General features: G+C 40.6%; 1 protein-coding gene across 4 annotated transcripts in view; it reads right to left on the bottom strand.

Moving 5' to 3' along the window:
• Positions 1 to 14,022, bottom strand: part of TRABD (TraB domain containing) — a 37,275-nt gene that overhangs the window by 10,861 nt on the left and 12,392 nt on the right. For 2 of the 4 annotated variants that reach the window (XM_074870074.1, XM_074870075.1), the window contains exons 3-6: positions 12,569 to 12,647; positions 9,808 to 9,974; positions 6,591 to 6,731; positions 1,382 to 1,492 (exon numbers count right to left, since the gene is read on the bottom strand). In XM_074870074.1, the coding sequence (XP_074726175.1) occupies positions 1,382 to 1,492; positions 6,591 to 6,731; positions 9,808 to 9,974; positions 12,569 to 12,647 (498 nt within the window). Of the gene's footprint in view, positions 1 to 1,381; positions 1,493 to 6,590; positions 6,732 to 9,807; positions 9,975 to 10,112; positions 10,250 to 12,568; positions 12,650 to 14,022 lie in introns of those variants that run through there. The other 2 variants (XM_074870077.1, XM_074870078.1) reach the window with 2 other exon arrangements.

Here is a 14,022-nt window from a genome sequence, read left to right as displayed (position 1 = left end):
CCACTCTCTTTAGGTCACTTTTACCTAAGCAGAAAGCTCCTACTTATGACTAAAGGTGAACAGATGGGACTCAGTATCTATCTGGGTCTGAATAAAGTCTAAGGTGAAGCAACTGTTGTCATTTTACCTAGGATTTGTCAGGATCAGTAACCTTTGTCACGGTTCGTCATGGTAAAGTATATTCAAGAAGCATCTTATGAAACAAGAACTGAAAGAGGGTAGATTTAGATTAGGTATTAGGAAGAAATTCCTTACTGTGAGCGTGGTGACAAGTTGTGGTTGCCCCCTCCTGGAAGTGTTCAAGGCCAGGCTGGATGGGGCTTTGAGCAACCTGATCTAGTGGAAGGTGTCCCTGCCCATGGCAGGGGGGTTGGAACTAGAAGATCATTAAGGTCCCTTCCAACCCAAACCATTCTATGATTCTATTCTATGAACTGATGCCAGATACCATACAACAATGTGAGGTAAGACTTTGCTGCAGCTTAGACTGACAGATTTTAGCACAGTACAGAATTTCTAGAAAATTTTCCTATGCATAACATGTTTAGAACAGGACAGAGCTAATATATTTTTTCTTTCCCAGTTCGAATGTGAAACCTTAAAAAGTTTCACTCTGGTCCAGAATGCTCAGGAAAATAAGCCTTGAAACAGTCTTCTTTTTATTAAGGATAAAAACACCAAATTATTCCAGATTCTTTAACAGCTATGTTAGCTCAGATTTCCTTACTATACCTAATTTATATGAAAATAGCATGTCATTTCATGCTATTTTCAACATTTCACCTACAGTGAAAGTAGTGTCTCAGTATTCCCAGACAAAAAAAGAGTAGCTGTGATACACAGTAGAAGTCCAGTTACTATTTATTTCCCAGTATCACAGCTGGTAGTAGTACAAAAGGGAATGTTAAAAGACCAGACAGGACTAACAGACCAGTCAGATATTTCACTTCCCCAAAGGCTCTTCTAGATGAATGTGTTAGATCTCATTAATGCTCTAGAGTTGGTTTTCACAGCCTGAAACCCTGACACCGCCAACAGTGGGACCAGGATCCATATTCAGAATTCAAAAATAATTATTGAACAAAAACAAAATAAATAAATTATTAACAAAATGAAAACAGATTCCATCAGAAATATCATCAGGAAAAACCCTTACCATCTGAAGCCTTTTTGGAGTTGCTTTAGTGACACTTAGGGCCACAAACCTCTGTACTTTTGAGTACACTTTGAAGCTGAAGATGATTCTTACTACTTCATACGCTTCAGCACAAGTATGGCCAGAGTGCTCTTTTCTAGTCCCTAACAAATGGTTTTATTTAGTTTGACTCTGGGAGCAAAAGGCTAGTAATGTGACCTCAGAAAAACCATTTCAAGTTCGCACCTCTTTGAAAGCCTCCCTGAATTCTCCTCCTGGGGCCATTCCCAGCTGTTCTGTGATGTGAGCAGAAACCTTCAGAAGCAGCATTTGCATCAATCCAGACATGACTCCATTCTGGCAGAAGAGGGAGAAAAACATTAAAAAAGAAAATCAACAAGCTGTGTGGATTTCTCAGAAGAATACACTGTTCTGACATGAAAAAAAAAAAAAACACATTCATTATCTTAGTGAAGAAATAGCACTGAAGCTACCTTTTAGAGCCAATTCACTGATCAATACAGCTCTTTTATTTCAGTTTACAAGTTGTGAAGTAGCTTTTCACTTCAGTGTGCAGCCAAAGCTTTTTCCCTTTCAACAAAAATGTATGACAGAGTTAAGAAAAGAAAGGAGGGCAGCCAGACTTACTTCAGTCTGTGTTTACTCCATCTGCTTGAAGAAAGTGTCTGAATAACTGATTGGTAAAACAGCTCATACTGTGCATTTTTCTTAATCTATTTGGTTACAAAAAAAAGGGACCACAAGAGCAAATTCTATTGAATGTGCAGTGAACACCAATTATGGAGATACTGAAAGGGAAATAGCTAGTGGGCTAATCAAACACTTACACAATCCTGGGAAACACTAGGCTGGGGACTGGTTAGGTTAACAGATGCAGAAACACAGAATCTAGTGTTGTGCAAGAAATTGCTGTGCATGACTTCAGCACATAAGACCTTAGAAAAGACCTCACAGTCCTAGGTATGACTCACTCCCACAAGCAAACTGAAGGCCTCTCCTTGCTAGTACTTTTTGAACAGACACCTAAAATCAAGACTCTTCTTTTTAAAAAGAAAAAAAATTCTCCCATCTACACTTAGACAAAACTTCCCTTCCCTATCCTTTTAGAAAAAAAGGAATGAAAAAAACATCTCAAACAAATCCATCCAGAGCTGTTCCTTCTGTCCAGGTCTGGCCATCCTCAACCAGTTATTTTCACAACTGAGACTCTACCTGTCCCCACCTGTAACCTGTACCTTTGTTATGCATCTCCTCCAATTTGGCATCACTCCATAACGCTACCAAAAGGGATATTCCCCCTTCCCTCGCCAAAGGCTAATTTCCTGCTACATCACCAGCTTCACACAACTGAAGATACGGTTACATGGGATAGCTTTTAATATAACTGCTTGAAGTTACCAGAGGAAGGTCCTGGTCTCCATTCCTTGCTCCCAGGGCCATACTGAAATGACCCACCCTGTGCCAGATCTGATGCTCGTGTGACCTCTCCAAAGGCTGTAGGCAGTTTCTGCAGTTAAGTCACGGAGGACCAGAACTGGCAAAAGAAAGGGGCTCTTTTCAAAGCCAATTGATTATCTGTATCATGGTACAAACTAGCAAGCATGGCAGAAAGACAGGGTGCTGGTCTCCTGGTGAGAGAGAAGGAAGAAAGAGCAGTGAGAAAAAGGGTTTTCAGCATCCTTGAGATCTAGTTCAAAAGCCTGGGGGACAAGGGTTTCCAGAAGTTCAGAAAACATGCCCACAAATAAAGAAAACTAGGATAATGCAGCCTGAGGTTATTTGCTGGCTGATCTTCCTTCAGGATTGAAGTTGCATTTTTACACTATGACAGAAAGATTCATTCTGCTGGCTAACAGAGGAATGCATCTTTGAAGTGTGCAGAGTCATTTGTGCTCTTAACCTGCATGAAACTCAGTGCCTGCCATATTTACTCAGCATCAAGGAGATAAAAGGTGACAAGCAGCCATATGTAGCAGCAACCAGCAACAACTGTCCAGCCAGATACTGTTAGGGGATAAAGAGCAAAATGTAGGAAGAATGATGGGAGCAAAACAGTAAAAGAGGTTATTATCAATACCAGATAATTCAATGTCAGATAAAGGAAAGCTGACCACAAAAGAACATTAAATCCTGAGTGGCTGGCAATAATTTCACTGGTTAGATGCAACAGCCATGAACACAAAGCAATGCACAAGTAGAAACTTAACTGCACAGGCAGAGGGATGCAGAGCTATTAACACACAGGAGAGAGAAAGCAAAATACCAATTTTATCAGCCCAATGTTCAATAGCAGTCAGAAAGCAAGAAGAGTAAGAGGGATTACCAGGAAAGGAAGAAAACAGAAACATCAATGCACTGCTGTACAATCTTTAGCAGACTCCTGTCTTTAAAACAAGATACTTGAACTAGAAAAATGTGCAAAGAAATACCAAACATATGAGAAGAGATTAAACACATTAAATACTCATGAGGCTTGGGAGAGGATGACTGAGGAAAACACACTCTATCAGACACCATGACTAGCATGGAGACAGTGAAAAGGACAGGAAGAGAGAGGAATACCCAGGCTGCAGGTTCTAATGCCTTTCCCCAGGCATCTGTTATTGGTAGCTGCCAGAGGGCTTCCAAAGCAGATAGATCTTCCACTAGACTCAGCACAGAAACGCTTATACTACATATGGGAACGTAGCCTAAGGAAGGGGCCTTGAGGCTACTCTTTGACTGTATAACGAGTCACAGATCCAGCACTAACTAGCAGGACTGCAGGCAGAAACAAACTGTTTGTATTTCAGTTCTCTGGATTTCTTTTAAAAACCCTAATTCCCATGGATGCAGCCCTGTGCAAACACAGTCTTGCCACCTGGCTGTGGTGCTATGCTGCAAGCGCACTGAGGTTAGACTTTAAAGCACAAGTGAAGGCAGCAAGTGACAGTAGCCTGCTCCTGTCCATGTGGATGTGCCTATCACCTACCAATTCGCATTATATCCATTTTATTTAACAGCACATTTCTGTAGGTTACCTAAACATGGAGGGCTGTATTACATAGTGCAAAACCAGAGCTTTTTCACTGGCCAGAAACGTTAAAAAAAACCCAGCATTACAATATTCCTGCACAGGTAGCTTCAGCCTAAAGGAGTAGATTAAAAAAAGTGAGGTTGAGCTAAGATTTTTCTGCCACCGGCCCACTTTCTCTTCTGCCCCAGAACAAGGTTTTCTCAGCTCCTCCTCTGTGTCAGGATCAGCAATCATACAGTCACATAGGGACATGACACAGCTAAAAAGCAAGCCCTGTTCAAACTAACATGGGGCCATAGTATGGACACAGAAGGGACAATGGAAACAGGAGGCCAAGGGAAAAGGTAAGACAAAACCTGTCTTACCAGTTTGGTTTAAGCCAACTATTACTGTACATCTTCAGGTAATCTGCATTAGGGCCACATACCAGTCTGCACTGTGTTGCTTTGCTTAATGGAAACCAAACAGGTAGTTCTCTGCAAACAATTGTAAGAGTTTCAAAATTCAAGGAGAAAGCCTGTTTATAACCTGCAACAGTTGCTTGATAAGCTGTGCATACCGGTGACCCACTGCAAGTGTGTAAGTTTCATATTAGCACTGCCCAGTTTCCAACTTCAATTACAAGCAATGAAATGCAATTTTTTACTGCTTAATACTTATACAGGTGATTATAAAAAGACAAGTTTTCATTTTCTAATTTGATACTCAAGGATGAAAGCTACAAGCAGTTTTGACTTTTGGTGTAAGGGTCTGAATGCACATTTCAATGTGATAGGACAACTGAAGTATGACAGAGCAACTTACCATCTGGTTTGATTTTTATGAGAGAAAAAAAACAAAGACACTATAATTTAGTATGAGACAGTTGGACTGTTTTTCCTGATTTTCCCTATATAACCCATGCTGCTACTGAATCAAAGAGGAAAGGTTGGGTTGGGGTTTTTTTTCGTTGAGACTATAGACAAATATATTATTTAAAAGGCACAATGTCCATATTTTATTATTTGCATTATCCCTGGTGACAAAGGAGACTAAGACTGAGCTGTAAAAATAGGAAGGATCTTTGTATTATTCTCTGGCTTTGGAGCCAACAGTCTGTGTTTCCTACTGTCTGCACACAAGATCACTTCAAGCCCTGGTAGGAAGTGCTAATTACAAGGCTGCCAACACGAATTTACATCACAGAGAAAAGAAGTCCTTTTCATTGTCCTTTTCCTCTTAACAGAGAAGGACAGCAAAACCTGTTGCGTTTAGGTTTGATATTAAAAAAAAAGGTGTCTGTGCCTGTTTATGAGGTCAAAAGACCCCCAGCTATGCTGCTCTGGTTGTTGTGAACATGCATTCTGACTACATGCATCAGAACAATCCACCTTACCTAAAATAAACAGATGGATATAGTAATTCATGCAATATGCAAGTGTTTTGCAATGTTGCTTCCTTTGATAGGACATAAATAAAGAAAACAGGAAAGACACATTATTGCCTAACTCTTGAGTCAGAAAGTGGGCGGTAAGACACTATGTGCATGCACATACACACACAAGTAGACGAGCCCCTAGCCACTGCAAACGCTTCTGCATGAATGCTGATTATATTCTTATGAGGGGTGCAATCCTTGAAATTCCCCAATTACATCAATAAAACATTTCCAATATATAATTACCACACAACTAAAATAACAATCTATGAATTTGTTCATCCAACTGGACACTGGAAACTTTTTCCTGTTGACCTCATACTGCCATTCTCATCAAATGACCTATCATTTTTAAGTCAGCTTTGTGCTGTTTCACTGTGCCTAGATAAACTTACTTAAATACAGGCTGAGTGAAACTTAAAAAATACAGGACAACACTTGTTTTGTGCACACATCCCAGACAGTGTCAAATTGCTGGAGTAGTTATAATTTGAACAAATCCTACACTTTTCAGCCCAAATTTTTCAAAAACCTCCCTCAAGGACTACTGTCAATTAGCAACTACTCAAAAGACAAGTGGATGAGAATTAAAAAGAAAGAGCAACACACTAGTATGAAGAAGGAATGCAACTAAACAGACAGACAATACCAAAATTAAGTGTTCCCTAAATAACTGTGATAGAGATGCAGACTGCAGGAATAAAAATATTTTTTAAATATACAGTTACAAAGTTAGACTTCTGTCCTGCAAATGGGGAAACTGTTAAACCCAGGAGGATTTCTGCTGAGGTCAACAACTGCCCAAACAATTCTGCTGTGGAACAGAAGCCCTCAATACTCCAGCTGAACAAAGTAAAACCAAACCTAACTTTGCCACTGTAATGGTACTCTCACCTAGGTGAACAGTATTAGGTTTCCAGCTGTTGGGAACACTGGTTTTGGTTGCAACTTGACAAATTGCTCTTAACACAAACCTTCCATTCTCACTGTGGGAATCATACCTGCTTTATAGCTTGTTGAAGTTTTTCCAGATTTATTTCTTTGGCTTCTTTAAGTAATGTCTTTTCATCCATCTTTAACATAGAAACTCTGTACTGACATAGTTCCACCACAACTACATCAGGCTGCACTTCTTGTATTGTCTGAAAAAGATGAAGTTATTTACACCAGTTTAGGAAGGATTAAACAGAAATGCAGCCAATACCAATACTTTCATGAGAAAAGGGACTTAATAAAAGCACATTCCAGCAATCATTTTCAATTAAAAGAACAGTGAAAGGGTAAATAAGACTTCTCCAAATAGAATCATAGAATCACAGAATCATTCATGTTGGAAAAGACCCTTGGGATCATCAAGTCTAACCATCAGCCCTACTCTACAAAGTTCTCCCCTACACCATATCCCCCAACATCTCATCTAAACGACCCTTAAACACATCCAGGGATGGTGACTCCACCACCTCCCTGGGCAGCCTATTCCAGTGTCTAACCACTCTTTCTGTGAAAAATGTTTTCCTAATGTCCAGTCTGAACTCCCCTGTTGCAGTTTAAAGCCATTCCCCCTTGTTCTGTCACTAATCACCTGTGAGAAGAGACCAGCACCAACCTCTCTACGATGTCCTTTCAGGCAGTTGTAGAGAGTGATGAGGTCTCCCCTCAGCCTTTTCTTCCTCAAACTGAACAGTCCCAGCTCCTTCAATCGCTCCTCATAGGACCTGGTCTCCAGGCCCTTCACCAGCTTCGTTGCCCTCCTCTGCACTCGCTCCAGCACCTCGATATCCCTTTTGTATTGAGGTGCCCAAAACTGGACACAATACTCCAGGTGTGGCCTCACCAGTGCAGAGTACAGGGGGACTATCACCTCCCTACTTCTGCTGGTCACACTAGTTCTAATACAAGCCAGGATGCCATTGTCTCTCTTGGCCACCCGGGCACACTGCTGGCTCATGTTCATCTGCTTGTCAATTAGAACCCCCAGATCCTTCTCTTCCAGACAGCTCTCCAGCCACACCTCCCCAAGCCTGTAGCAATGCATGGGGTTGTTGTGGCCCAAGCGCAGGACCTGGCACGTGGCCTTGTTGAAGCTCATCCCATTAACGTTGGCCCACCGATCCAATCTATCCAAGTCTCTCTGCAGTGCCTCCCTATCTTCATGCAGATCGACACTCCCGCTTAACTTGGTGTCAGCTGTGAATTTACTGATAATGCACTCTATGTCCTTATCAAGATCATCAATAAAGATGTTGAACAGAAATGGTCCCAACACCAAGCCCTGAGGAACACCACTTGTGACTGGCCTCCAGCTGGATTTAGCTCCATTGGCCACCACTCTCTGGGACCGTCCATCCAGCCAGTGCTTGACCCAGCAGACCGTTCGCTCATCCAGGCCATGGGCAGCCAGTTTTTCTATGAGAATCCTATGGGGAACTGTGTCAAATGCTTTTCGAAAATCCAAGTCGATAATATCCACAGTTTTTCCCTCGTCCAATAGTCGGGTCAGCTTGTCATAGAAGGAGATCAGCTTTGTCAGGCAGGACCTGCCCTTCATAAACCCATGCTGACTAGGTCTGATCCCCTGGTTGTCCATTATATGACTTTTAATGGCACTAGAGATGACCTGCTCCATGACCTTCCCTGGCACTGAGGTCAGACTGACAGGTCTATAGTTTCCTGGCTCCTTCTTTCTGTCTTTCTTGTAGATGGCTGTCACATTTGCCACCCTCCAGTCCAATGGGACCTCCCCAGACAGCCATGATTTCAGGTAAATCACAGAAAGTGGCTTGGCGAGCACATCTGCCAACTCTTTCAGCACCCTTGGGTGTAACCCATCCGGTCCCACAGACTTGTGTGCAACCAAGTGGTGTAGCAGGTCTCTGACCACCTCCTCTTCAACTGTGCTGACCTCAATCTGCTTCCCCTCCCCATCTCCCGGCTCATGAGGCTGAGTGTCCAGGGAACAGCCAGTTCCACTGCTAAAGACTGAGGCAAAGTAGGCGTTGAGCACCTCAGCCTTTTCCTCATCCTTAGTTACCATGTTTCCCTCTGCATCCAGTAAAGGAGGGAGATTTTCCCTAATCCTCCTTTTGCTGTTAACGAATTTATAGAAACATTTTTTATTATCCTTAACAGCTGTAGCCAAATTGAGCTCTAGCTGTCCTTTGGCTCTCCTGATGCTCTCCCTGCATAACTTCACTACATCTTTATAGTCTTCATGAGAGACCTGGCACCTCTTCCAAAGACAATAGGTTCTCCTTTTGTTCTTGAGATCCAGCCAAAGGTCCCTGTTTAGCCAGGCCGGTCTCCTTCCCTGCCTGCTTGTTTTTCGGCACATGGGAACAGCCTGCTCCTGTGCCTTTAAGACTTTGCTCTTGAAGTGTGTCCAGCCTTCCTATGTATCGAGAAAAACATTAAGGAAGATGACGGCAAAATGCTTTAGTTATGGGATGTTTTGGGACAGGAAGATGGAGAACACATTGTGCTGGGGAGGGGGAGAAGAAAAAACTTAATGTTAAACTTTCCACATTCACAAAGTTCCTTTGACCACGCTCTGCAATCATTTGCAATCTTAGTTAGAATAAGCTTTGTAAGAATCAGGGTTGATGATTCTGGCACAAGATTTCCACCTGCTAGGTCCTGGAAAATAAAGCCACTCGGAACTGCAGACTTTTTATGAGGTACAGTATGAAATAGTTCTTACTTTCACTAGAGCTTCGGACCTATTTGCATCTTGAGAATGGAATCCAAGTTTGGGCTGGCATGGTTTTACAGCTTAGTATTATACATCCCAGGCACACTGAAGCTGTAAACTGCAGTTTCTGTTCTAGGCTTTGCATCTTCTCAGCATCATACATCACAGTGAGTATGCAACCACAGTATGCACTGTTGATGTGATGCTGTATCATGACAGGCAACATAAGCTTCACTAGTGAGACTTCTACTTTTAACGCTGGCACCACTGTATCTACATTTGTTGTTTAAGGACAAGTAAAAATATTTGAGATGGGACAGCAATGTATTGCATCAAAAAACTATTAAGATAATATGTGTGCCTCTTAGTTCACCCCACAGCACTCTTATCCTTCCAACAGCTAACAAGAAAAAACAAGTGTCTGAAGATTACAGCACAGAATCAAGCAAGAGAGCTGGACTTCATTGTACCTAACACTAAGTTGACAACATTATAAACATGCTGCTGAAGGGCTCCCACTCCGTATTTACCTTCACTACATCCTTTTTGCTGCTGTCACTGAAGTGGGCTGTTCCAACCACATATACTTTAGAACCATCCTCGGTGTCAAGTTCAGTCACAGTGCTTGGTAATGTAGGCTTTTTCTGCCTCTTCTTCATCTTCATCTCCAGGAGAATTTTAAATGCATCTGCATCAGCTATAAATGTAAATAAAAACAGAAAACAAAAGCACACGTGACTATAAAGTGCAGGTAAATAAAACAGAAAATAAAAATGTTCACCACTAAACAGCAGAGCAGAGCTAAAAGGCCATTGATTTACCACTGTAATCTTACATTCAATTCTGAGGCTACATCATTGAGAGTGCCACCAGTGGAGAGGATGCCTCCAAGCATGGGTCTCAGTCCAGGTTTCCTACCCTGTGGACACTGGGACAGGTTGTCCACGCAGTTCAGTAAGGGAAAGAGAGAAGCTGTGTGGCAGGTGAGGTGGATAGAGAAGCAAAGAATACTTAGAAAAGGTATACACTAAATTGAAAAAAAAAAAAAAAAAGCATTTTTTTAAAATTCTAGAACAAAAGCGTTCCCTTTTGGGATTTTATCTGTATAAATGATAGCAACACATGTACGCTGGTGTGATGTGCTGGTAAAGTCACCTGCACATACTGGCACATATAGGATATCTACAGTACCAATCTTAGCCTTTTCTGAGATTAACACACCAGGGATCAGTATACATTTGAAAATTAAACCTTAAGAGGTATTCAGGTCAGGAGACCCATCATTCTTCCCTAGTTTCAACAACAAACTATCTAAGATCAAAATGGTACAATGTGAGTTTAGCCCATCTATGTCAAGTTTGACATGGAAAATAGTAAGATCTATCAGTTCCATCACAGTTACTTGTTAAATGCCAGAAAGCCTCATTAACTGAGATAGAGAAGCTTCAGTTTTACATCAATGGGAAATATAGTAACTTTGAATGAGTCATCTTTAAACTGTAATGCATCTTAGGGAAACAAAAAAAGCATCAAGTAGGAAAGTAGAGTTTTGTTTCCAACCAACTCTCTTTCTCTGGCAAGCTGCTGCACAAGTTAGCAGAGGTCTCAAGTGGTCCAGAAGCCTGGAACAGGATCATAATCCCAGGAAAAAAAAAAGGTTAGTGAACAGTTTGTAGGCAGGATGTCAAAGATGCAGATAAATTACAGCCTCCTACCATACATTAATTTGTTTCATGAATCTGGTTTTACTGTGTGGCTATGGCCCCAGATCTGTCCCACAAATACTTATCTCACAAGATTGTATGCCAAAAAACCCAAAACAGAAGCCACCCTCCAACATCCTCCTTAGCATTTTAGCAGCCTACTACAGTCAATACCCAAGAATGTGGTGTGTTGCAATCAGTATGGTCTGATCTAAGACCATGCTGCTGTCAAAACAGATAGTGATGCTAGGGAGGGAGTGGGGAAAACATTGCTGTAAAACAAAGGAGAGGCAGAGCTGTTGCATTTGTAGCACTCTCAGTCACAGTCATAAAAGCAGCCATGGCAGACCAACCAAAATCTACCTAAGCAAACATCCTGTCTCCCATAATGGTCAAAAGTGGTATCTAAGGAAGAATATAAGAAATGGGGAAGCGTGCATGGTACCTTCCCCAAATACTATCCTAGCCTAAAGCCATCTATAGCTCAGATTCCCCCAGTTGAAAGTGATTTCTACATATTCAGTAACCCTCACAAGATTTAATTTATATTAATTTTTTTCAAGCCTTCATCTCATACATATATTCAGAACTGGACTGAATAATGTTTCATGTGAACGAAAACTGCTAGAACAGTGCAGTACCAGATGTTATCATTTAAAGACATAATCAAGGAAAATATTCTCAGGAGCACCTATGGTTTTTATTAAACCAACTTCTGTATCTGGAGAAAAAAGCAACATAAAAAATTAATCTGCTTCTTTAGGCCTGAATGCTTTTCCCATAGCTTTAGTCAAGGCTTTGTGTGCTCCCATGATTGTTATTTCTGAAAGCTGTGATCCCTAGGGATTATTCAGCAACTTCAGCATTATAGTAATGTTGCTGTTACCCGCTAATTTGCCCTAAGGTGGTTCAGAGCCTATTATTTGCCAGAAAGCACAATCTGAATGTTCCTATTGTTCAAAATGAGCATCATATACATTAGCATCACAACAGTATATCAATACACACAAAGCAAATCCTAAGAAGCCTTTTTCTCCTCCTGAGAAAGAAATGTCTGTCATTATCTGATCCTTACCACTAAAAGGTAAGGACTGATACTCTTCCTGGGCTTCACAAGACAGTTTTGGCTGGAACACTTCTATTCCCACACCCTGCACACTTGGCCTTCATATCAAAACATTATCATGCTAGCATGGACAAAGTATTCCACTTGGGACAACTGATTCAACATCATAACACTAGATGCCAGAACACTGAAGCAAACATGTACTTATGCATCTCTGGCTTAGAGAGCCACAACCGAGCTTAAAACAATAGCTGAGCATATCTATTAAATCAAAAACCATTTATTTTCTTTTGAAAGCATGGGAGCTTCAAACTGACAATTGATGTCACTGCTCTCTACAAATTTGGTTTATGCAACTGGGCCTTTCTACAAATCATGAACGGATTAAGTCAGATATGACCTCACTCGCATCTCCCTTTTGTGCTAACAGCCACATCCTTATTAGGTAAGGAAAAGGCATGGACGTTTAGCTTAATATACTTCCAACGTGATACACCCTCCCCAGTCAAACCAGAAACATACAGATATTCTGCGATACACTTGACGTTTCCTTTGGGCCATCTTCTGGTGCATCAGAGGAGGACATTGGATCTGCAGCAGCCTGTATGAAACAAATTCAAAAGGAGGCTGGGAATTATAATGAAATGTTTTACTACGTCTTTCCCCTTGTGAGTTTGTTCAATTTGAACCTACATACAATATTCAAGCAAGTAAATAACTTAAGCAGTGTCAACAGTTCAAAATGTCTGTGGTTTTACAACAGTTTTTCTCCTAGCTGTATGAGAAAGAACATATTAAAAACTATTTCATGCCTATTTTAAAAGGCAAAATTTATACCTCACATGGAGTTTAAAAAAAAAAAATCATCTGACTCTAGAATTAAAAAGCCAAATTTATCTCTAACATTACTATAGCATTTTCTGTGTTGGAAACTAAAATGTGCACTTATTATTATAATACCATTGCCATTTATAAGATGGCGTATTTGACTCAACTACCAGTCACCATTAGTCTGTCAGGAGTCTGACAAAGTTAATCAGCACTCACAGGAATACACACATCCATTTTAGAATAGTCTGCTCAAATATTTTATTCTGTTGGAATAGGTGTAAGGTAATTACACAACATGCACACCCAGTCTTATAAAGTTTATGTTTATGTTGACTTTATATACATCAGAAAAAAAAGTCAAAAGGATGCGATGCATCTGCATGGTTTTGTTCTCTAAAGGATCAGAAGGTAACTGAAAAGATTCCCAAAGACTGACTTTTAAATATTATCACCAGAATTACATGAGACAGGTCTTTGGCTAACAAAACCTTTCTTATTTTTAACTAACAGGCAAGTTTTAAAACCCGTGCATAGAATTCAAACAATCCCAGTCATGCAGTCTATGTCATCCAAGCCGGAGAGGCCGAGTTAGTGCAGAAAAGAGACTTAAGAATCAGGAAAAGCTCAACTATAAACTATCTTTAGGCAACTATATTGAATTTCAAAATTGAATCAGGATGATTATTGGTAGAATTTGGAATTCTTGAAAAACATTAAGTCAAAAAGTTAGAGACAGGATGTGAATCCATCATCATTCAAGTACCTCGAAAGCAGGCAGTCAAGCTCTCCTAATGGATGTCAGCTTTTTAGTTAAAATGATTTATTTACTTTGTACTGAAACAGATTTAAAACAGGACTGTACAAAGCACATCCAATTGTTAAGAGCTTTCAACAAAAGTAATTAATTTCTTCTTACATTACATTATGCCAAACAGTAATTTTCAGATAATAAATCCTGGGTGTCTTACCTTGGCCCCACTGAAGGTAAAGCAAAATTTATCATACATTTCATGGAGTAAGACCAAAAAAGTACCACAGCTTTACAGTGCAAAGTTTAAAACATTCACAGCAACATATCATCCTTTCCCTACAAAGCAAAAGTCTGTTCATTGACAACTGCAAACTGCAATTACACCGCAAATTGC

This window comes from Strix uralensis, chromosome 5, assembly GCF_047716275.1.
Source record: "Strix uralensis isolate ZFMK-TIS-50842 chromosome 5, bStrUra1, whole genome shotgun sequence".
Taxonomy (NCBI): Eukaryota; Metazoa; Chordata; class Aves; order Strigiformes; family Strigidae; genus Strix; species Strix uralensis.
The sequence above is the reverse complement of the archived record's forward strand: the minus strand, read 5'-3'. Positions and strand labels throughout refer to the sequence as shown.